The 25,920-nt window shown below is 44.2% G+C and overlaps 1 protein-coding gene across 4 annotated transcripts in view; it reads left to right on the top strand.

Moving 5' to 3' along the window:
• USHBP1 (USH1 protein network component harmonin binding protein 1) overlaps positions 1-25,920 on the top strand; it is a 77,508-nt gene that overhangs the window by 18,902 nt on the left and 32,686 nt on the right. For all 4 annotated transcript variants that reach the window (XM_069962317.1, XM_069962315.1, XM_069962316.1 and 1 more), the window contains exons 3-8: positions 9,987-10,159; positions 13,742-13,903; positions 14,828-14,962; positions 18,654-18,781; positions 20,561-20,701; positions 23,406-23,506. In XM_069962317.1, coding sequence (XP_069818418.1) covers positions 9,987-10,159; positions 13,742-13,903; positions 14,828-14,962; positions 18,654-18,781; positions 20,561-20,701; positions 23,406-23,506 — 840 coding nt within the window. The remainder of the gene's footprint in view (positions 1-9,986; positions 10,160-13,741; positions 13,904-14,827; positions 14,963-18,653; positions 18,782-20,560; positions 20,702-23,405; positions 23,507-25,920) is intronic.

Below are 25,920 nucleotides of genomic sequence, written 5' to 3'. Positions count from 1 at the left end.
TCCAGAGATGGGAATCTCTACCATTGTCAATTCTAGGCGGTACCCACTTAATCAAAATGATGTGTTTTAGAAAACTGTTATATCCAATGCAAACAATACCCCTTTTACTCAAACATTCTGACATTTCCCTACTCCAATCATATTTCACTAAATTTATTTGGCAATCAAAGAGACCTCGTATTGCCTATTCCACTCTCTGTCTCCCTACTTCTAAAGGTGGCGCTCAATGCCCAAATATTAGATTATATAATTTAGCCGCTCTCTTTCGCCATGCTAAAGATTGGATTATGGACACGTCATATTTCTCCAATATTTTAATTGAGAAAGCTTTAGCAGCACCTTGGCCTTTACCCACCCTGCTACATGCTAAATTATTAGAACTACCCCCAGAAATTAAGAGAAGTGTTATCTTTAAAGACACCATTGCCACATGGAAGGCGATACGAAAATTATATGGTTTACCCTTTTGCCTATCAAAAAGATTTCCTCTGTGGCATTCACCACTTTACCCACCTGACTCAGACAAATTAGACTACTCGGAGTGGCAGAGTGCACATGTTTCTTCTGTTGGGGATCTGCTGGATACTAATTCCAACACTTTCTTATCATGGGATATCGTCAGAACACGATTTAAATTGTCTTCATTTCATTTACCTCAATACGATTCTACAGGACATAGCAGAAGCAGAAAGTGATATAGAATTTGATAATCTATTCCCAACACCACCGGTTCTTTATCACATACATATGGAGAACTTAGCTCACGCTCTCAAAAGAATTTATCTAGACAAATTTTAAAAAATGGTCCTCCGTAATTTTTTCAGAGGATCTGACCCAACAAATATTCAGAGGATCTCAACTAGTGCATTCTGCCACTCCTAATGTGGTTCTACATGAAATCCATTTCCGCTTTATACACAAGGCTATATATGCCTTTAATATTCCTTTTTCCAACTCCCACACTTCTCACATAAACAGTTGCCCGAAATGTTCACTTCCTAAAGCAGACTTGTTTCATTGTGCCTGGGCCTGCACGCGAGTGCAGGAATTTTGGGACTCTGTGCGGCTCTATATTTTGTCCACTTGGGGCCATGCCATACCACTTCTCCCTCTTAGTTATCTTTTTCATTTTATTGATATAGACTCTACTACTCCCTCTCCTAAATTACTTACTTCTAAAGGAATTCATTTAACTCTATTAGTTTCCCTGAAATGTTTATTAAGACACTGGATACTGGATACTCTACCAGACATTTCTGAGGTAATCTCCGCTCTGAAGGAGATCTTTCATTGGGAACTTTTGGATGTATTGCGCACCAAAGAAAAATCAACAAAAACATTTATGTCCAAATGGACTCAATTTCTAATTCATGATTTTACTATAGAAGAGAGAGACTCTGTCATTAATCAATTTAAGGACACTGATTGGTATTGCATGGCCCCCCAAAAGGGAACTCTGGGAGCACTCCAAATGTCTTAAGCTTTTCCCTTTCTCTGTTAAAGACAATTCTCTCCATTCTATTGGTAGCATATTTGAACGTCTGACATCTATACCATGTTTTAAGGTGATATTATAGGTTACTGTTTTTTTACCTATGTTTTTGGTAAGACTATGTTGTATTGTATATGATAATATATCTTTTAAGGTTATTACAAAGGCTCATTGTATCTGTATGATATTGTAAACATACAATCCTTTGTTGCCTGTGAGCGACTTTCTCTTTGAATATGTAATGAATTTTCAATATGTATGTTCAAATATTACATAAGCCACTAATAAAATATTGTTTAAAAAAAAAAAAAATGTCCCCCTATGAGTATACTAATCAAGTATACAACAAAACACTAATATTCTTAACTAGGTACATGTAAGAGGAGAATGTGGGGATAACTCAGAACACACTGTTGTCTTTCGTTAGATTTTGTAACTTTTAGAGGTCCAAATACAAAAAGGTCTACAAATTTTTGCATTAGGTAGATCTGCTCCATTCTAGCCATTTACTATTGAATCTATCGACTCTGGAGGCACCATTTACAATTATTGTTTCATCTTGAAAGGAGGTGTTCACAGCCCCTATAAATTCTTGAACATCTGGGATTATATCCGATTTCCAATATCTCGTTTTAACTATTTTTGCGTGAATAAATAATAAACACGTTAATGATATGTATTTATAAGGAATCTTGTTCAAATGTAAAAACAAGAGAATTGATTGGGGGGTTAGGTCTACATGTACAGGAAGGATTGATCTAATAACTGTCAAAGTCTCGCCAGTATTTGTGTTTTAGGGCAATGCCATAGAATATGAAAAAGCGTGCCTACTTCCCTACATTTCCTTCAACATTTGTCATTTGCATCAGCATACATCTTGTTTAGCCATTCTGAGGTGTAATACCACCTAAGTATTGTTTAGATAGCTGCCTCTAGGTGGGAGCTACATGTAAATGTATTATGAATGTTCTGACAAGCTAATTGCCATTCTACTGAAAATTCCATTTGTAGGTCCCTTTCCCACGATTGTAAAGGCTGTGACTTGTTGAATATGTTGAATTCACATAAGTTTTTCATATACTGGGTGGAGGCCTAAATTGGAGTGTAAAAAGAAGAAGATAAATTTATCTGCCAGGATCTTAGACGGGACTAAATCCCTTAAAAAATTCAGCATTAGAGAGGGAATAGGTGTTTTTTTTAAAGATTGGAAGCTTAATAAAGATTGCCTTTCATATTGTTGAGCTACAGATGTCAGACCATTTTCTTTCAAACAAGAGAGGTTGATTGGTGGCATTTTCACCTCCAGAAAAGATAGGGGTAGTAGTTTATGATTTAAAGAGCATTTTGGCTTTGACTGTATATGATATAGTTCCCAAGCTTTGTAGGAAGCTGCCACCAAGGGAGTCAACTTAGATGGTCTTTTAGATTTCTAGAAAGGGAGAAATAGGATATGATTAAGATCTAGGGGTTTTACCTCATAATTTTTTATCTGAACCCATGGTGTTTGAGTATCTATCTTCCTCCATTTTTTCAAGGAGGAAACAAACGTTGCTATATAGTAACATTTGATATCTGGGATCCCCAGTCCTCCTAATTTCTTGTTTTTGTATAGTAATTTAGTAGCTATTCGCAATTTATTGTATGCCCATATAAATTGATTAATAATACGTTGTGCCTTAGCAAAGAATGTAGCTGGGAGGTGAATAGGTATAGTCTTAAATAGGTAGAGAAATTTCGGAAGTAGGAACATTTTAAAGGTGGCAACTCGGCCTACCCAAGATATTATTGCTTTAGACAATTGTTGTGCTTCTTCCAAGATCTTGCATAGTAACAGGGCATAATTTGAGTGATATAGCGAGGCATTGTAAGGAATTAACTTAATTCCCAAGTAATCTAAATTTTTAGTTTTCCAATCAAATGAATGTTCAGATTTCCAGGCGGAAACTATATCAATAGGTAAATTAATTGGCATACATAAACACCCTCTATACATATACATACTTGCACATTGCATATACAGTACAGTAGTCCTCAAAAGTTTACGTACCCTGCAGAATTTTTGCTTTCGTGTCCTTTTTTTCCAGAGAATATGAATGATAACACATTTTTTTCCCCCCACTCTTCGTTAGTGGCTGGGTGAAGCCATTAAAGGAGAAGTCCAGCAAATTTTTATTAAAGTATTGTATTGCCCCCCGAAAGTTATACAAATCACCAACGCTCAGCGATTGGCTAAGCATAACTGTGCTCAGCCAATTGCGGCTGAGCACAGTTGTGACGCGTGTGTGAGGGGGGGGGGGCGGCAAGGTCTTTTGTGGTAGCTGTGGGTGAGGCTCTTTATTTTTTCAGATGGTAAATGTCAGGACTGGCAAGAACAGACAGGACAGAGACAGTGGGCCCTGAATCTGAACCCACCACTGACCCTGCCTAATTGCCTCGGTCGACCCTAAACGGTCGCGGACAACCACGAAGGCATTCCCTACGCTGCGTAAGTGAAACACAGAACAGCACGAACAGACAAAAACACAATAAAGAATCGTAGAACAAGCCGGTTCAAACCAAACAGGCAACGCAGTACAAAGTCGGTAAACAACAGATAGTCAGGAGTCAGGCGGAGGTCAGAACACGAGTAGTCAGGCAGAAGGAATTAGGACGGGATACGCAGGAAAAGGACAGGGGGAGCTGGGATCAGAATAACTAATAGCCAGCCATTACTAGCTGGCTTTCACTTTACTTTATACTGGACCAGGAGCCCGGACCAGACACTGATTGGTCCGGTCTCCTGATCCAGCAACAATACAGCTGCGGCGCTGCAGACCAAGTGGCAGAGCGATCTGCCACTCAGCCTGCATGAAAGCCGCATCAGCTGTGCCGGCCGGCTGACTATCACGTGAGACCGCGGTGTCCCCGGTTACTAGGGACGCCGTCGGGTCTCCGTGACGTTACTCAGCTCCGGCGAGCGGAGCTCCGGCGCGCTCTCGAGCCGGCCGCCGGAGCAGAGCCCGAGGAAGACGCCGCAGGAGCCAGGTCAGGTGAGTTCCTGACATTACCCCCCCTCTTATGAGGGACCTCATGACCCTTATCCACTGGACCGGGCTTAGACGGATTCTGGGCATGATATCGTCGGATTAACTGAGGAGCGTGTATATCTCTAACTGCCACCCATGTACGCTCATCTGGTCCAAAACCCTTCCAGTGGACTAGGTATTGCAATGAACCCTGTACCCACCGAGAGTTTAAAATTCTCTCTACCTCATACTCCAGTTCACCCTGGACGACTAGTGGAGCAGGAGGAGGTGACGGGAACACCGTAGGGACATATTTTTTCAGCAAGGCTTTATGAAAAACAGAATGAATCTTTAGGGACGATGGTAGTTTTATCCTGAAAGTTACTGGGTTAATAACCTCTATGATAGTATATGGCCCAATGTATTTGGGCGCCAGTTTTCCTGATTGGACTCTCAATTTCAGGTTTTTAGTTGAGAGCCAGACTTTTTCACCTACAACATATTGATGGCCAGATATGCGTCTTCTGTTGGCATACTTTCGATAGGCTTCTTGGGCTTTAACCAAGCTCTGGTGAGCTTGGGCCCAAACTGTGCACAGTTTCGAGAATATATCTTCAGCTGAAGGGTTTACAGATTCGGCGGAGTGGACGGACGAGTATCTGGGATTAAACCCATAATTACAAAAAAACGGCGACATACTAGTAGAGCGCTGTTCATGGTTGTTTAGGGCAAACTCAGCGAGTGAAATGAAGTCACGCCATTTGTCCTGGGTATTAGACACAAAACATCTTAGAAACTGCTCCAATGACTGATTGATCCTCTCGTCTGTCCATTCGTTTGAGGGTGGAACGCAGAAGAGAAAGACAATGAGACCCCCAGTTTACTACAAAACTCTCTCCAAAATTTAGCAACAAATTGAACACCCCTATCAGAAACAATGTTCTCCGGTATCCCATGCAAGCGTAACACATGATTGACAAACAATGTGGCTAATAAGCGGGCACTGGGTAGTTTACGTAGTGGAATAAGATGACACATCTTAGAAAAACGATCTACCACCACCCAAATGACAGTTTTACCCCTAGATAGTGGTAGTTCAGTGATAAAATCCATGGATAAGTGCGTCCAAGGCCTCGTAGGGACCGGCAGAGGGTGTAACAACCCCTCCGGTAGCCTACGGGGAACCTTGGATCGAGCACAGACTTCACAGGCTTCCACAAACGATTTAACATCTCGGCTCCAGGTTAGCCACCAGAAATGACGTGAAAGCAGATATTTAGTTCCAGCAATACCAGGATGTCCTGCCAACACAGAACCATGAATCTCTTCCAATACTCGGAGACGGAGATTCGGCGGTACAAACAAGAGAGACTCAGGAGTGTTATGGGGGGCCATACTCTGAGACTGCGTAACTAGAGTCACTAAGTCTGGTTGCAAAACAGATATTACAACCCCAGGCTTTAGTATCGTATCGACGCGGTTTTCGGGCATAACTTCAAAATCAAAGCTGCGGGAGAGGGCGTCAGCTCTGATATTTCGAGAACCGGGTCGATAGGTGATTTCAAAGTCGAACCTAGAAAAGAACAACGCCCACCGGGCCTGCCGTGGAGAAAGACGTTTAGCAGTATCAAGGTAAACTAAATTCTTGTGGTCGGTGAGTGGGTAAGGGTGTCTGACCCTTGGGACAAGACTGCCCCTACTCCCACCTCGGACGCATCTACTTCAACAACAAACGGGCGTTCGAAATCTGGCTGGGTCATTACTGGAGCTTCTGAGAAAGAATGCCGAAGTGTGTCAAATGCCTCAATAGCCTCTCTGGACCAGTGTACAAGGTCTGCTCCCTTCTTGGTCAAAGCGGTAAGAGGCCTAGCTATGATGGAAAACCCCTTAATAAATTTCCTGTAATAATTAGCAAAGCCTAAAAACCTTTGTAAGGCCTTCAGGTTGTTAGGTCGTTCCCAATTTTTTATGGCCGCCACCTTGACCGAGTCCATACTAAACGAATGGGGAGTAATATTATAACCCAAGAACGAGACCTCCTGGAGGCCAAACTGACATTTCGACAACTTGGCATAAAGATTATTTTGTCTGAGAAGCTCCATTACCGTACGGACATGCAACACATGGGAAGACCAATCTGGGGAAAAGATTAAAATATCATCGAGGTACACCACAACAAACCGTCCCAGATACTCCCGAAAAACATCATTTACAAAGTGCTGGAAGACAGCCGGAGCATTGCATAACCCAAAGGGCATGACGAGATACTCAAAGTGACCCTCTGGGGTATTGAATGCGGTCTTCCACTCACCACCTTCCCTGATGCGGATTAGATTGTAGGCTCCCCTCAGGTCCACCTTAGAAAACCAATTAGCTCCTATGATTTGGTTAAACAGATCGGGAATTAATGGCAACGGATGCTGATTCTTAACCGTAATCTTATTCAACTCCCGGTAATCAATACAGGGACGGAGACCCCCGTCCTTTTTCCTGATGAAAAAGAACCCCGCCCCCATGGGAGAAGAAGATGGGCGTATATGACCTTTACGCAGGCTATCCTTTATATATTCCCTCATAGCTTCCCTCTCTGGACAGGACAGAGAACCCCGCCCCCATGGGAGAAGAAGATGGGCGTATATGACCTTTACGCAGGCTATCCTTTATATATTCCCTCATAGCTTCCCTCTGTGGACAGGACAGATTGAAAATGCGACCTCGAGGGTATTTGACTCCAGGAAGTAGCTCAATGGCACAATCATACGGTCTGTGTGGCGGTAATTCTTCTACTGCTTTTTTGTCGAACACATCAACATAGTCTGACAAAAATTCCGGAACCCCCCCTTCTCCGGAGGAGCATTCCGCAAGAGACACAGCATTACAGTGGGAGGCACACCCAGCCCCCCATCGAACCAGCTCCCTATTGGGCCAGTCAAAGACAGGGTTGTGAGTCTCCAACCAGGGCAACCCCAGAATCACGTCAGATGACAGGTTATGCATGAGTAAGAAGTCGAGTCTTTCCACATGGACAGACCCCACCTTGACCTCAAGACAAGGTGTCACATAGCGTACATTCCCCTGGGCAAAAGGGGCAGAATCTGCTCCAGTGACATTAACAGGATGCTGGAGCAGCAGGGGACATACCTCCAAACCAGAAAAAAACATAGGATTAACAAAGTTGGTTGAGCATACCCATTAATACTTTTATTCCCCACAGACAAAGAGATTGGCAACAATAACTTATTTTTGAAGGTTACCTGTGCGCCTGAGAGACCCCTTCGACAATCTCTCAGGCGCTGAAGTTTTCGGGCGATGGGCCCGGCCTGGAAGGGCATTGCCGAACTTGGTGTACTGCCCTTCTGCAATAAATACATAAGTTATTCTGCAGGCGATGGGCACGTCGGGCTTAAGCATCGGTGGCATCCAACTGCATCGGCTCTTCAGGTGATGGTAAGACTGGGAGCGATGGTTTGGGGTGTGAGAGCAGTGATACGGGGGCTCTAGGGTGGTCAGGGGTACCCTTCTCTCTCTGTCGGTCCCTGAGTCGCCGGTCAACTCTGATGGCTAGAGTCATGCTGTCCTCAAGCGAGTCAGGAGTAGGATATGCCACCAACATATCCTTCAATCTGTCACAGAGACCCACCCGAAACTGATATCTGAGAGCCGAATCGTTCCACGTGGAGAGACCGCTCCACTGCCGGAATTCTGAGCAGTACTCCTCTACTGGACGTCGGCCCTGTCTCAATCAAGTCAGCTGTCGTTCAGCGTTAGCTGCACAGTCAGATTCATCATACAGTAGACCTAAAGCGGAAAAGAACTGGTCGGGGCTCTGTAGGTCAGGGGAGTCAGTTGGTAGAGAAAATGCCCACTCCTGTGGTGGCCCTTGAAGGAGGGACATGATGATGCCTACCTTCTGAACCTCATCCCCTGATGAAGTAGGGCGTAACCTAAAATACAATTTACACACTTCCCTGAAGGCACGGAATTTCCTCCTGTCCCCCGAGAACTTATCAGGAAGCTGAACAGGTGGCTCAGGAGGTGTGGGGGAGGTCACCGTGAGCTGTCGGGGTGCCGTCTCCTGTTTCTGGATCCTTACAGCGAGCTCCTGAACCATCGTGTTGAGTCGCTGCATCTGGTCCACAATATTAGTCAGGGCTGTCCGGTTGTCCATGAGGCAAATGGCGGTAAGGGCTGGCTATTCTGTCAGGACTGGCAAGAACAGACAGGACAGAGACAGTGGGCCCTGAATCTGAACCCACCACTGACCCTGCCTAATTGCCTCGGTCGACCCTAAACGGTCGCGGACAACCACGAAGGCGTTCCCTATGCTGCGTAAGTGAAACACAGAACAGCACGGACAGACAAAAACACAATAAAGAATCGTAGAACAAGCCGGGTCAAACCAAACAGGCAACGCAGTACAAAGTCGGTAAACAACAGATAGTCGGGAGTCAGGCGGAGGTCAGAACACGAGTAGTCAGGCAGAGGGAATTAGGACGGGAAAAGGACAGGGGGAGCTGGGATCAGAATAACTAATAGCCAGCGATTACTAGCTGGCTTTCACTTTACTTTATACTGGACCAGGAGCCCGGACCAGACACTGATTGGTCCAGTCTCCTGATCTAGCAACAATACAGCTGCGGCGCTGCAGACCAAGTGGCAGAGCGATCTGCCACTCAGCCTGCATGAAAGCCGCATCAGCTGTGCCGGCCGGCCGGCTGACTATCACGTGAGACCGCGGCGTCCCCGGTTACTAGGGACGCCGTCGGGTCTCCGTGACGTCACTCAGCTCCGGCGGGCGGAGCTCCGGCGCGCTCTCGAGCCGGCCGCCGGAGCAGAGCCCGAGGAAGACGCCGCAGGAGCCAGGTCAGATGAGTTCCTGACAGTAAAGCTGCCCATTATTCTTGGCAAAAAGCCTCCAGTTCCTGTCTTGCATGAACTTGCATGGGCTGTCTTGCATGAACTGCATGCTTGAGTTCTCCCTAGAGTGGCTCAATGATACTGATGTCCGGAGACTGAGATGGCCACTCCAGAACCTTCACTTTGTTTTGATAGCTATGGAATTGATAATGTCAGTCAGCAGTGTTCGAACTATGATTAATAAACGGAGCTGTGTAAAAACCAAACCACAATCAGGTAGATGAACAAACATTTCGGCCACAACTGCCAGGAAAATTGTTCCGGATGCCAAGAAAAACCCATAAATAACATACAATTCAGTATGTTGCCTACAATACGCCACATAGCAAAGAGACAAGCCTCAAAACTTCTGGAACAAGGTAAATACTGTGTTATCATTCTCTGAAAAAGGATAAGAAAGCAAAAGTTTTTACATTATGTGGGCCATTCAGGTTAAGTAACACAGAGCTGGCAGAGAATGCGGACTTTTCCAGGCAGGTTCTTTTGTTTGTTTCTGAACACAATATACAATATTGTTTCCTGTTTTTCTTGGTTCACTTATGTTAGTGTACTTTTTTAAACCTCTTTTTCAGCTTATCAGAATGACCTCTTCTTACAGCTGCTGAAAGTGATCTCTTCCCTGGAAACATGTGTCTTCTCCTGGAGACATCCACATCCTGGAAACAGCTCAAGGGAAGAAAGTGTGACATCTCCCCTCGATCTGTATACTGATGAAAATCCTGAAATCATACAGGGATTTAATCAGGTATGTTACATATATTCAATATGTCCATGGAGTAAAAAATAAATTCTTACAGCTCTGTAATGTGCCATTCTTACTGTTATTCTTACGGAAAATCTATGACTCAATAAACAGCTGGGTGTTACCATAGCTGACATTGCCTGGCACTGTCAATGTTCTGTCCCTACCTGAGGCGAATGAAGGTGTAACTGGCTGGTAGTGACTGTGAGACTTTCCTACCTTCTTTTCCAGAATGTACAGCAGACCGGACCAGCACCAGCTCAGCTTCAGAAGACTCATATAGTACACAGTGATATGAATGAAGATTTGGTTTATTGAACTTAGATACAGCAATAATGGATGATAAAACACTGTAGTTACTAATGCTGTTGCTGCTGAAGTATTGCTGAGGCTATTGCTGGTCAGACATTGATGCCTTCACAAGCCCAAGAACAACTGTGCTCCCTGTCTCACAGTGAGGACCAAAATGGTACCTCAGAGCAGGGAACTAGGAAACAGGGTTGCTAAACGTGGCTAGTTTGAAGAGCGAGCTTATCCAAATTCTGGCCAGCAGATGGCAGCATAGGAAACAATGCATAGAATAGACAATATTTCTGAGTTCTGCATTCATTCATATTAACAACTGAGTAGCCATATAAATTAGGGAAGAACAGCAAAGTCAAGTCTGATTGAATAGTGTCAGATAGCGTAGGCCCCCAAATTGGCAATAACCAGTTGGGTATTGAGTCACACATTTTTACTACGAATACCAGAGGAATAGCACAACAGAGAGCTGTAAGTCTGGGTTCACACTAAGTTTTTGCAATACAATTTTTTTCCCATTAGTTTTTGCGAAAAATGGATGCATTTGTGTGCATTTATTTTGATCTATTTTTCCATTGACTTCCATCATAAAAAAAAAACGGATCAAAACGCATCCTTTTTTTAACATACAGAAAAACGTAACTGACCTTATTTTTTGTGTGTACATTAAAAAAGGATACATTGATCCTTTTTTTTTTAATAACTAAAAACAATTTATGTTTTCATTCTGGTTGCCATATTTTAGGTGTAATTTGCCCCCTGGTCTACATAGAAATACAGAAAGTATGAAGATTAGTCTGCAGATTTCTTGCTTATGAAAATAGAAACAAAACATCTCAATTAGGCCTTGTTCACATCTACCTCATTTTACACAGCATTTTGTGCATTTTGAACATCCCATGTATACATTGCTTTTAAAAACTACATTTTTTAGAACCTGCTGCAGTTTTTAGCATCGATTGAATGTGCTTACCAAGCTTTAATTTTTCTGTATTATATGTGGAGAAAGGGCATGCTCCATCGTGGTTTGTGCACTCCATTCATCCCACTAAGTGATTGTACTAGGTGATAGGTGGATAGCAGTATTGCAATTTATTTATTTATTTTGTCGGGGTATGGGTGTTCAGACCCGTACTGATTGTTAGAGTGGGATGAGGTGCTTGGCTAAGTGCCTGTACTCCCCAGCTCAGTGCATGAGATGGTCTCCATTAACTTACAATTGAGACAGTCTCTTGCAGCACGGCAACAACAGCCATGATTAATAGAAAATGTATGTTGCATTGCAGTCAATAGAATCCTGGACAGTGTGTATAGTATACATGATATACACTCCGGCCAGGATCCCTAGCACCCACACTTTCCATTGTGCGCTATGGTGATTTGGGATGCGGGTGCATACGGATGTACCCGCATCCCAATTCAGCACAAATGAAGTTCATTCGGCCGGTACTGCAGTACCAGCCGGGAAGATCTTCACTGACACAGGCCATTTTGTGGCCGGCTCACAGAACAGACAGTGTTTTACAGTGTGTGAACCTGGCCTCAGGCCTGTATTTGGAGTACATGCTGCCCTAGGCACCTTTGAGTGCTGATACCCCCCCATACATTGAGGGTGTGGTTTGTGGGCGTGTGGCCTATTGGGGTGCAGTTTGCAGTAGTGGGGCTTGTCACAGTTAGGGGTGGCACAATTGTCGCTATGTTGTCCTCATTGTATAGACCCTACAATTAGGACAATACAGAGGAAGCATTACATACACCTGTATCATTGTCCTAAGTATATTATAGGCCCCAGTATTAGCCCCCAGCATATTACCCTAGTATAAAGTGTTCTCCAGCTTTCCCAGATTCCCAACTGTGCCTACTTTTCAGCTCCTCAACCTCTGCTTATACTTAGGTGCCAATACCCCTGGGAAAGCTGGGTGAACTCTATCATACTGACTACAAAATGCTGGGAAAGCTGAGCCACATCCATCATACTGGCTACAGGATGCTGAGAAAGCTGGGTGACCTCCATCATACTGACCACAAGTTGCTGGAGAAGCTGGGTGACCCCCATCATACTGACTACAAGATGCTGGGAAAGATGGGTGACCTCCATCATACCGACCACAAGTTTCTGGAGAAGCTGGGTGACCCCCATCATACTGCCTACAAGATGCTGGGAAAGCTGGGTGACCTCCATCATACTGACCACAAGATGCTGGGAAAACTGGGTGACCTCCATCATACTGACTACAAGATGCTGGGAAAGCTGGGTGACCTCCATCATACTGACCACAAGATGCTGGGAAAGCTGGGTGACATCTCGATCAAACTGGCTACAAGATGCTGGAAAAGCTGGGTGACCTCCATCATACTGACTACAAGATACTGAGGAAGCTAGGTGACCTCTCTATCATACTCACTACAGGATGCTGAGAAAGCTGGGTGAACTCCATCATACTGACTACAAGATGCTGGGAAATCTGGGTGACCTCCATCATACTGACTACAAGATACTGGGGAAGCTGGGTGACCTCTATCATACTGACTACAAGATACTGGGGAAGCTGGGTGACCTCTCTATGAAACTGACTACAGGATTCTGGGGAAGCTGGGTGACCTCCATTATACTGACTACAAGATACTGGGGAAGCTTGGTGACCTCTCTATCATACTGACTCCAGGATGCTGGGAAAGCGTGGTGACCTCCATCATACTAAGTACTGTTCAGGGCCTGGTGCTCATACAGACCCCCCCCCTTCCATATATGGGCACCAGGCCCTAAACTGTACATGGGAGGGGGTACATGATCCCCTCTTGCCTCACGATAATGCTTACTAGGCCATGGTGCAGGGGAGAGGGGATGCTGTATAATTCATAATAAACATCCCACCCAGATACTGTTCAGGTGGATGCCCCCGACCCGCGAGACTCCCCCTTGCAGGGAGCACGGAAGCTGTGAGCTGTGCTGCCTGCTCCATCAGTAAAAGAAGACAAAAGTCAGCGCTCCACACCCTCTCCTGAGGCGACCATGGCTCTGCCCACTCATCGGCGACTATGGGGGGTAATTTTTTTTCCCCTCCCGCTCCTGAGGGTGCCGCCCCATGCAGGGTACCGCCCTAGGCACCAGACCATGGGTGCCTAGTAGCAAATACGGCCCTGCCTGTTCTAAGGAGTATTGAGTGCAGAATGAAAGGGAAAGTGAAAGGGTCTGAAGACTTTGTATCTAATGTGTTGTATTTACTCTATCTATCTATGCATATGGTAATGGAAATAACAGTGCAAACTCTTTCTATATAGAGTTCAGTTGATGACACTAAGGTTTTACAGTCGGAGATTACACGTTTCCGGGAGAGTAATGCAGTGCTGAAGGTCAAACTTAAGCTTACAGACAAGGAACTCGATAGGTCAAGAGCTACACTCAATATCTTCAAAGAGGAGAAGGAAAAACTGCAAACAAAGGTGCCTACTTTTCTGTTATGTTTACATAGATGTATTTAGTGATATACTATGATCCAACAGCACACCAATATCAAGTCTCTGTGCCTCTATCCTATTTTAGCAGTTTCTTGCATTGCCCCTCTATTTTTCTCTACTTATATCCTATGTTAAGACTATGATTTGTAGTAATATACTCTCAGAAGCCTTCATTTTAACCACTTTATTCCGTGTCCTGCTTGGGCTGAATGGCCAAGGCAATTACAGTTTTGCCCGAACAGGGCTCTGTGGGGAGCTCTGCACACAGCTACTTCTGCTGGGAACAGAGGAGAAGCTGTTCCTGGCAGTTAACCCTTCACATGCCGAGCTCCCGCTGTCAGTATTGGTGCAACCAGTGATAAACTTTTTTTTATGTGTGACTGGTATTGTAAAAATAAAAAGTTATATTAACCATTCCAAATCACTAAGAGCTGCCATTCTAGTAACACCTGGTTCCTACTTGTCACCACGTCTTCCTGGTTTCAGCAAAACATCATCCCTTAAAGTGCTTCCCTCTACATCAGTCACAGATTGAGGTGGGACCCTGCTGTGGCCAATGATTGGATGAGCAAGACAATTCCTGTTAGGACATCATATGCATCATAGGACCCAGGAAGAAGTAGTGATGAGCAGGTGTTGCTGAAATGGCAGTTGTAGGGGATTAGAATAGGTGAGTATTACTACTTATTATTTGTATATGACCCCCAGCCAATTCCAAACATATTTTTATCTCCAGACAACCCTGCTAATGTTAAGCAGTAGTCACAGCTATCAAAAGTAACTTTGTGAAACATTTAACATATTTATATTGAAGTAAGACCTATTAGAAAACTGGAAAAATGAACATCCACTATGGATTGGGTGCCTGGGTGGAATCAATATCACAGCTCGTCTATGTTAATCTTCTAGGTAAAGAATTTACAAGACATTTTTCAAGATAAAAGTGTTTCACCTGTTACAGTATCTCCAGGTCATATATTGGAAGAAGTTAATAGTTCTACATCTCAACAACATCCTATACTTAGTGAACTAAAGCCTCGTCAGGTGAGAAAACCATGACCAAGTCCATCATATACTAAAAGAAAGGGAATACATCAGACATGTTGATATTTAATAAAAAGTGTACTATTGGTTACAGCTTACATAAGCCGGTAGCATGTGAATGTATTAAACTTTGTTCTACAGTTTGTCACACTAAAGTTGCATCTTCCTGACCTTCCAGTACCTTATTCTGCCCATCGCCTTCCTGTACACAAACTGTCTTACTCATTGATCCAGTCTAGTGCAAAGCAGTTGTTACTAAACATTGGTTAGGGCCATGGAGTGTCAGATTTCTTTTTTAAATGAAACAGCATGGTGGGGTACTGGCTCTTTATAGCAGGATGGCAACCACTGACAATAGAGTATACCAGCATATGTTAATATAACTCATATCTGTTTACCTATATCTGCGATTCTGAGCGACTGTAACAAACATATGATCAAAAAGGAATCATACCTGGGTTTGAAACCCCCCATTTTATAAATGACTCAATTAAATCTTCACTTTTATTACAGATATTAAAAATGAATAAGGGTGTTTTGAAAATATAAAAATCTTAGTATGGAGTACACAATTGCAGCAACCACTCCTGTCTTTACTAATTCTAACTCCAGCATTTGTCTATCAGATTTTGCAGTATAAAACCTGCCCACACCTAGCCTCCTTGTAGTTTCACCAGCAACCTGGCTTCATGAAGGAATAGAGGCAAAATAACAGAGGACAATAAGTATGAGTTTAACCCCTTAAAGGAGTACTCCGGTGAATTTTTTCCCCCACTAAATAACACACATTACAAAGTTATACAAAATTGTTATGTGTGTTGTTTATGTGAATGGCCCCCTTTCCCATGTTTCCACCCTCTCCTGACGCTTGACCCGTAAGTGTAATATTGAACACTCACATAATCACTGTTGACCCTTTTGTCCCCGCCGCCACTTTGAGACGATTATGTCACTCTTCAGGAGGCCGGCCTTACTGCTCCAGCCTTCCCTCATGCCGGCCCTCATGATTGGCTGAGCATAACGGAAGACATCTGGAGCTACAGCCAATGAAATGGATGCCTGTTCTGCACGCAGGAACAGTAAATCAGATGAAGCGTCCGGGACCGGAGGGGTCAACAGTGATTATTTGAGTGTTCAATATTACACTTCGGGTCAAGCATTGGGTGTGTGCGTTATTTAATGATAAAAAAAAAATCACCAGAGTACTCCTTTAAGGATCCATGATGCTTCGGTACGCCAGTCGGTCTGGCAGCGGTATGAAGTGAGCTCAGGAGCTGAGCTCACTTCATATCACATGGGGACCGGCTGCTATTTACAGCCAGGTCCTTTCTGTTAATGACAGGCCACGGTGAGCGCACGGCAGCCCGCCATTAACCCCTGTAGTGTCGTAATCGCGGCACTTACAACAGTGACGGGAGCTGTACTCCTGTCACTGTCCGATCGCGACCCCCGCAGTGTGACTGGAGGTCCCTTACCTTCCTCACAGGCAGGGCCTATATATTGATCGCAGATAACAAATAACAGATAACACTGATCAATGCTATGGCATAGCAGTGATCAGTGTTAGTAATCCAATGTAACGCTGGGTTGACAAAACGTATGATAAAGGCCATGCTGTGGCACGGCTGCTGTCTGTGCAGTGTCGGCCGGATGAACATCACTTTATCTTAATTGGAATGTGGGCACATTCGGGTGTGCCCGCGCTTCAATTAAGCATAACACACAAGGAAGTGCAGCCGGGAGCCGTACTTTACATTGTGTGCACAGTCCATTCTGTGCGGCCGCTATTCATTCAATAGTGGCCGCACAATAAAAAAAAATGTTGGTTTTCTGTGCAGCTGCAAAGAACCACGGCCACACTGAGTAAAATGTATACAGTGCAGATGTGGGTTCAATAGAGAACAAAGCAGAGGGCTGTGGTCAGTAAACAATTGCCGTTGCTGCAATCTTCAACAACAGCCGTTGTTTTACTTGTGTGAACGTGGCCAAAAAACGTAAAAGTCCCCTAGGGGACATAAACAGTATAAAATAGAGAAATTAAAAAAAGTTTTAAAAACACATGACATAGCTCTTCCCCCAATAAATATGTAAATCACCCAACTTTACCATTTTGTAAATAAAGATATAATGCCAGTTTTAGTATAAAGTGTATTCCGTAAACACGGACCCCCCCCCCAAAAAAAATTTTGCTGAATTGTATCCCCCCCCCCCCAATTATATCCCATAAATGATATTTTGGGGGTTCTGTCATACGTGTTATGGTAGATTAAAAGGGGCCATTGGGTGACCATTTACCACAGCACTTGCTTGCAGACTGTTTTGGGCCAGTAATACTTAGGGGCCTGAGTGCCACATCAGCTTTAAGGAGTTACTGCGCATTTATAATGTCTTATTCTTAAATGAACTGGTATCAGAAAATTATACAGATTTGTAAAAATTATACATATTTGTAAACAAAACCCCTAGATCCTTGCCGGAGGGTCTACTACAACCTCTCCCTTTGCCCAGTCGACCATGGTCTCACATCTCCATGGATTTTGTCACAGATCTTCCTCCCCCTCAGGGAAGGACTGTAGTTTGGGTAATAGTGGATAAATTTTGTAAGATGTGTCATTAAGTGGCCCTCAAAAAACTACCCAGTTCTAAGTCCTTGGCAAGTCTGTTTGTTCGCCATGTCCTCCGTCTACATGGTATTCCAGACAACATTGTGTCAGATAGAGGTGTTCAGTTCACCAGTTCGCCAGAGTAGCTCTTTAAATTATATACACAGAGATGTGACATTAGACCATCAAATGACCTCTAGAGATGCGGGAGGGGAGCTTAATATGGACCTTGGAAAAAACTGGAGCAGTTGCTGTCACCATATTTTAGTGGCTTAATCCACTTGAAGGCTATGTTCCCACAATGGTTAAATAATGACTGTCTTTAAGGACAGTTGTCATTTTAGCACTAAAAGACCGTCTATTGGTAATGATTGATGTCTTTTACTAGTAAAATGATGGCTGTCCGGAAAGATGGCTGTCCTTTTAGTGCTGTGGGAACAGAGTCTAGGATGGCCTGATTCTTAACAGTCAGAATGAGTACTAATTTTCTAATTGCCCTATCACAGGGAGAAAAAATCCTTCCCGACTCCAATAGAATAAATCCCTGGATCAATGTTCTATCACCAGAAACCTAGTACTAATAATGTGTAATGTTTTTCAAGAAAAGCATCCAGGCCTCTCTTGAACTTATTTAATCAATCAGCAATGACATCATTATGTGGCAGAGAGTTCCATAGTCTCACTGCTCTTACAGTAAAGAATCCGCGTCTGTGCTGGTGGTGAAACCTTCTTTCTTCTAGACGTAGAGGATGCCCCCTTGCCATTATTACAGGCCTAGGTGTAAAAAAGATCACTAGAAAGATCCCTGTACTGTCCTTTCATATATTTGTACATTTTGATCAGATCACCAAAAGACAACTTTTTTCTAAAATAAATGGCCCCAAGCTTATGTTATTAAAAAAAGATATAAAATATATTCTGTTGTCAGTGTTTTCACTCAAAGCTCACCAGAAATACTACATAAGGCATTACATTAGGCAGCTAAGGTACAAAAGCTAAGCATTTTTAACCACAGTACATTCCATCACACCACATTCACATCACATTACATCTGCATTTCTTTGTGTTTTTTTTTTTTTTTTAAACAGGCTCCTATCTCAACAATACAAAGTATCATTCAATACCTTCAGAATCTCCATGGATTCCAGACTTCAATGTCATGTCCTCCTGAGATACATCCAGGCAATATGGAGTCTGAGATGAAGTGGTTAAAAGGGTGAGTAGCACATCAATAAATCACTCCTGTGTGTATAGTCATACATGGCAGAGCAAGAAATATTACATTACCTTTCAGATTTCTAAGGTCAAAAGCAATGTTTCATTTCTTGAGGCCAGCACGTGGGTGGGTGTGGGGGGGGGGGGGCTATAGCCTCAGCAGTCTTGCCTGTGTAATGCTATACATTTAATCACAGGTGGTTCTGCTTTAAGAGGGTGGAGTATATGTCTAGTGTATTGGTTTGAGCAGGGTGGGGTTTAGGTATAGATATAACTTCCTGTCTTGTCTCTCCCATCCTCTCTGGATGAAAAAAAATACCCTCCTGCCCCCCCCCCCCTTTCATAACATTTTCTTTTGCAAATTTAATAATGCATGTATTGTAAATATCGGTTTGTATATGGTACCATATGCGATGACAAATCATTTTTTTTTTCATATGATTAGTTACAGTTTGGCATTAAGCCCTCTAAGCCCAAGTGAAGGGCAATCCTTTACCTGTGGTTCCCTAGAGGTTTCCTCCACAGGGTTTTTTTCCTCACCTGTGTGCTGAGGGATGACTCTTTATGAGTCAAGGTTTTGCCTTGTTTTGCACAATTTTCATAGTTTTGCCTGGTCTTGTAGTTCTAAGTTTTTCGTTAATGGCATTGAATTAAGTGTGCAAAAATCTGTAAAAGATTAAAAAAAAAGAAGGAAAGAAACATTTAAAATAAATAAATAATAAAATAAAAATGTGTATATATATATATATATATATATATATATATATATATATATATATATAATTACCTGTCACAGCTTTGGTTTTGCAGCTCAGGAGTCAAGTGAAAGTTGCAGGCAAGTTATGGTGGACTCCTTTTAAAGGGGTAGTGCGGCGGTAAGCAATTATTCACTAAATAACACACATTACAAAGTTATACAACTTTGTAATCTATGTTATGTTAGTGAATGGCCCCCTTCCCCGTGTTTCCCCCCACCCACACCACCCCCGGAAGTGTAGTGCTCTATACCTGATTTGTGTCGACCCCCGTCCGCCATCTTGAAACAATGATGTTATGCTCAGCCAATCGCGGCTGAGCAGCTGATGACGCAGCAGAGGGCAGCCGGCACGAGGGCTGGTCGGAGCGGTTTGGCCGCCCGCCCCAAGATGACATCATTGTCACAAGATAGCGGACGGGGGTCGACACGAATCAGGTTAGTATAGAGCACTACACTTCCGGGGGTGGCGTGGGTGGGGGGAAACACGGGGAAGGGGGCAATTCACTAACATAACATACATTACAAAGTTGTATAACTTTGTAATGTGTGTTATTTAGTGAATAATTGCTTACCGCCGCACTACCCCTTTAACTCATATAGGATGTTAAATGCTGCTGAACAGGCTTAGCCTTTGAAGTGGCCAGCCTTAAAGATGTCAGAATGGTAACGTCATCCATAGGCGGGCACGGGGGTTAAGCACGGGAGTATGGATCTTCAGTAGGGTCATTGGGGCCCTTAAAATAGACTGGGTCTGCTAGAATGGCAAGCCAGAACGTGCCACCCCCCCACTTTATTGCTTACACTATCCGTGAAACCAAGTGGCTTAGCACTTCACCTGATCCATGTGATTGTTTTAGTCCTGTGATTTAAATAAAGCTGTTGCCATCTTAACACCAAAAAGTCTGTTTTGTGCCTTCATTTCATAGTCTGTATTTATTTTTGTTGGAGTGGTTTCAAGGGAAAGCGAGGGTGCATTCCACATCCAAAAGTCAAGGCTTAATATTGCCAACAATTGTTTTCCAGGCACCTTGACTGTGTAAAACAATTGAATGAACAGCTCAGTGTGACTTTAGAGGAGTGTAAGACTGATTCTGAAAAGCTCAGTATGCATCTTGGAAAACTGGAATCTACCTGTACAGCACTGCGACTTGCCCTGCAATCCAGGTGACAGTATTTACAATGAATTGCATAATAACAAGTTTACACTACTTTATTGCCATGCCACTACTTTACTGGCCTCTTTGGTAGTACCACCAAATATAGAACGAGAGGTAGAAGCAGATTCACCAGTAAGCTCAATGACCATGTATATCATTGTGTCGTGCTATTTTCTAATGATAATGATGTATCGTGCAGCAAATGTATTAATTTCGTATAAGCAGTAATATAGTAATTATATATTAGTAATATATAATTATATATATATATATATATATATATATATATATATATATATATATATAATATATTAATTTTTTTTGTGACACTAATCAAAGCCCACATGTACCCATACACCTTTGTTAACAAGGACAGGTTAGGTGAATTTCTTTTTTATTCATTAAAATATTCCTCATCTTACAGCTCACAGGAGCGGGAACACCCCATCATTATGCAGTTAATGGGACGACTGGGAAAACTACCTTCTTTCTCAGTGCTCCGTTTTCTATGGGAAAATAACAGCAGTTTGGGTTTTTCTAACCTGCTGTTAGTCTCTCTATAAGGGTGCCTTCACACGTACTGTATCACAGAGGATTTCACACTGTAAGTTCTGCAGTGAAATCCGCTGCTATACTATGTACTGTTACAGCTTATGGCCTTTCTCACCATGGATTTCCATTCTGCTGTGAGAACATAGCCACGGCCTACTTAACTCAGCAGCTGCCGGGCTAAGAAGCGGATACATTACCTGTTCACGCTCCAGTTTGCTTATCCGGCTCCTGTGTCACTGGTGTTCCACTAGAGCCACCGACTGGCGTAGAGGGATGGCAGTGACCCAGGAGCCAGAGAAAGAAACTGGAGCGTAGACAGTTTAAGGGGTACTCCGGGCAAAATGTATTTTTAAATATGTTATTACGTAAGGAAAGTTATACAAATCCCTAATATACACTAATTATGGGAAATGCACATATAGTGCTATTTCCCTCAATTTAGTAGATCTGGCAGACTCACTTCCTTAAAATAGTGACATCACGTCTCAAGTGTAGGGTCCAGCAGGGGGCGCATTTAGAAGTAGATTAGAATTAGAATCAACGCCTTCTCCCTCCCTCCCTCTGCCTATCACACCTGCTGCCCGGTTACAGGCAGCGGGGTGAGCGCTCCTTATCTGACGCTCACCCCTCCTGCACCCCTCGTCCTCTGAACGAGTCTCCCCCCGGGGCCTCAGCGCTTTCCCCGCCCGGAGCAGTGAGCGCTTCTGTACCTCCCCATGCCCAACATCTAAGCCTCTCTTGTGGAGGAGCACTCACCCGCCACCCGGTCCTGGCTGGATGAGCACTCCTTCTCCCAAGCAGCTCTCTGACTCCCCTTAGCTAATCTGCGCTGAGGTGCAGCGAGGATGGAGGCGATGTGTCCTCCATCCTCCCTGCACCTCAGCCCTCACCCCGCCGCCCGCTCCTGCGCTGTGTATCAGCTGTAGGTTAGCTGAGGGAAGCCGGAAAGCTGCTTGTGAGAAGGAGCGCTCACCCCGCCGGGCTCCTGTACCTTCCCCATGCCCAACATGTCTCTTTGCACCTGCTCCCTGCCGCCCCGGACCAAAGAGGAGCGCTCACCCGCCACCCGATCCCAGCGGGGTGAGCGCTCCTGCATCTCCCCCCTGCCCCACATCTAAGCCTGTCTCATGGAGGAGAGCTCACCCGCCACCCGGTCCCGGCTGGATGAGCGCTCCTTCTCCCAAGCAGCTTCCCGGCTTTCCTCAGCTAACCTGCAGCTGATACACAGCGCAGGAGCGGGCGGTGGGGTGAGCGCTGAGGTGCAGGGAGGATGGAGGACACAGCGCCTCCATCCTCGCTGCACCTCAGCGCAGGTTAGCTGAGGGAAGACGGGGAGCTGCTTGGGAGAAGGAGCGCTCACCCAGCCGGGACCGGGTGGCGGGTGAGCGCTCCTCCATAAGAGAGGCATAGATGTGGGGCAGGGGGGAGGTGCAGGAGCGCTCATCCCCGCCGGGAGCGGGTGACGGGTGAGCGCTTCTCCATGGGACCAGGGCAGGGGTGCAAAGGGACAGGCTTAGATGTTGGGCATGGGGAGGTACAGGAGCGCTCACTGCTCCGGGCGGGGAAAGCGCTGAGACCCCGGGGGGAGACTCATTCAGAGGACGAGGGGTGCAGGAGGGGTGAGCGTCAGATAAGGAGTGCTCACCCCGCTGCCTGTAACTGGGCAGCAGGTGTAATAGGACGGGGAGGGAGGTAGGCAGAGGGAGGGAGAAGGCGTTGATTCTAATTCTAATCTACTTCTACATGCGCCGCCTGCTGGACCCTACACTTGAGACGGGACATCACTATTTTTTTAAGAAAATGAGTCTGCCAGATCTACTAAATTGAAGGAAATAGCACTATATGTGCATTTCCCATAATTAGTGTATATTAGGGATTTGTATAACTTTCCTTACGTAATAACATATCTAAAAATACATTTTGCCCGGCGTACCCCTTTAATGTATTTGCTTGTTAGCCCAGCAGCTGCTGAGCTATGTAGGCCATGGCTAACAGTACAGAGCATTACAATGGACCTTGCTGCAGAATTTACGGCATAAAATCCCCTGCAATACAGTACATGTGAAGGCACCCTAAGTTTCACTTATATGTTGTGATATGATTGAAAAGGATTGGACTATGTTAACAAGCATTAATTCCTGCTGTCTGTCATGTCTTAGTGAGAGATGTCTGAAGACATACAGCGTGTTGCTAGCTCTCGCAGAAGCAAAGCAGGAAATTATGCTTGGTCAGGTATCATCAGGAGACCTCTTGCAATCAGGTACTACTTTAGTAATGCTTTTTGCAGTGATTGATTGATAGGAACAGATGTATCATCTGCACATTTTTTGCAAAAAAAAGTCATCAGTAGGTGCACTGGCCTTGATGGAAATTTTTCTGGCTAACAGCATGGCTAAAAAACTATTCCAGGGTAGGAGTGGAGTACTGCTGTGCAAATGCAAATTTTTGTGTAAAAACTGAAAAATCGCACAAGATAAATCTAAATAATAAAGTAGCAAAAGTGAAACCACGCCCCCCTCCGTGTAAAGAATGGCACAGCTGACACAAACTGCTCAAAAGTAGCACATATGACATTATAAATCTTTTACAAATTTTTACACCATATGCGAAAACTAATAACCAAAATAGTAGTGCAAACTAAATGATACATGTGTCCCTTATGCAGGGCTGGATTAGAAGAAGGGCCCCCGGGGCTTGTGGATCTATGGCAATCTACAGCGCTCCCCAAACCTCACTATCTCCCGGGTGCCATCCAGAGCTAAATAGTGCTGAGCAGTTGCGCACCCCTACTCTCTTCACCTCTCTCCTCTCCTCATCCCTTTCCTCTCCTCGGATCTCTCTCAGCCTATCAACAGCGTGATCTCTCCCTCCAGCAGGCACAGTGAAGTGACATCATCGTGCCTGCTGAACAGTCAGTCCTTGCAGCTGACAAGCAGGAGAAGATAGCCAGAAGGTGGAAGAACCTGCTCCATGCCCAGATTAGGTGATTTTTTTGTGTTGGAGAAAAGCAGGGGGACATTTAGTATGGGGGCAAAGCACAGGGGGACATAATTACTATATGGGGTACAGCAGGGGAACATATAGTTTGAAGGCACAGCACAGGGGGACATTATTACCATATGCGACACAGCAGGGGGACATATAGTTTGAAGGCACAGCGCAGGGGGACATTATTACCATATTGGGCACAGCAGGGGGGCATTAAGTATGGGGGCAAAGCACAGGGGGACATTATTACTATATGGGGGCACAGCACAGGGGGACATTTAGTATGGGGGAAAAGCACAGGGGGATATTATTACTATATGAGGACACAGCACAGGGGGGCATTTAGAATGGGAGCACAGCACAGGAGGACATTATTACTACATGTGACACAGCAGGGGGGCATTTAGTATGGGGGCACAGCACAGGGGGACATTATTACTATATGTGACACAGCAAGGAACATATAGTTTAAGGCACAGCACAGGAGGGACATTTAGTATGGGGGCAAAGCACAGGTGGACATTATTACTATATGCAACAAAGCAGGGGGACATATAGTTTGAAGGCACAGCATAGGGGGACATTATTACGATATGAAGCACAGCAGGGGGGCATTAAGTATGGGGGCAAAGCATAGGGGGACATTATTACTATAGGGGGAAACACCACAGGTGGACATTTAGTCTGGAGGCAAAGCACAGGGGGATATTATTACTATATGTGACACAGCAGGGGGACATTTAGTATGGGGGCACAGCACAGGTGGACATTATTTATGGGGCACAGCAGGGGACATTATTACTATATGGGGCACAGCAGGGGATACTATTGATATATGAAGGGGATAGCAGGGGACATTATTACTATATGGGGGAACAGCAGGGAGCATTATTACTATATGGTGGACACAACAAGGGACATTATTACTCTATGGGGGCACACAGCAATATTGCTCCCTGCATTATTAGCATATGGAGAAACACATCAGGGGACAATATTACTATATGTGGGCATAAGGACATTATAACTATTTGAGGGCACAGCAGGGGATCCTACATATAGGGGTCAACCCACATATCTATTGACTTTACTGGACATGACACCAAGAAACAGAATTACTAATGTTTGAGACCTTATGGGGCCGGGAAAAGGGTAATAAAGTTGCTGAAAAAGTGTGGAGCCTAAGATATTTGTCTGGCAGGTTATGAATAGATGAATTGTAGCTGCAAGAGATGGTCATGGTGGTCTGGGCCAGATGGAGAGAAATGTGAGTCACTAGTAGTAATTTAGAACATTAATGGTAGGGGTGCCCCAAGGTTGGGCAATACTGCTCTAAGCCATAATACCCACTCTGCTTAGGCTAGTCTAGGTTCACGATTTTACAATCCACCTCACTGTATCAGTTTTGGAAAACGTATAGAAAAACATGGTCATCCACTGTTTTGTGTATGTTACAAAATGTAAAGAAAAACTGATACATTTTGATTCTTTTTTTTTAAATACTGTCAATGGAAAACAAATCAAAATGTATGGCATACAACAGCATCCATTTTTACCAGAATTATAGAAAGGATCCATTTTATAGAATGAATACATTAAACGGATAGCAAAGTTATGATATGAACCTAGCCTTAGGGTCCTATTAGACGGGCCAATGATGGCCCAATCAATATTGTAAACTAGTGC

Source organism: Dendropsophus ebraccatus, chromosome 3, assembly GCF_027789765.1.
Source record: "Dendropsophus ebraccatus isolate aDenEbr1 chromosome 3, aDenEbr1.pat, whole genome shotgun sequence".
NCBI classification, from domain to species: Eukaryota; Metazoa; Chordata; class Amphibia; order Anura; family Hylidae; genus Dendropsophus; species Dendropsophus ebraccatus.
The sequence above is the reverse complement of the archived record's forward strand: the minus strand, read 5'-3'. Positions and strand labels throughout refer to the sequence as shown.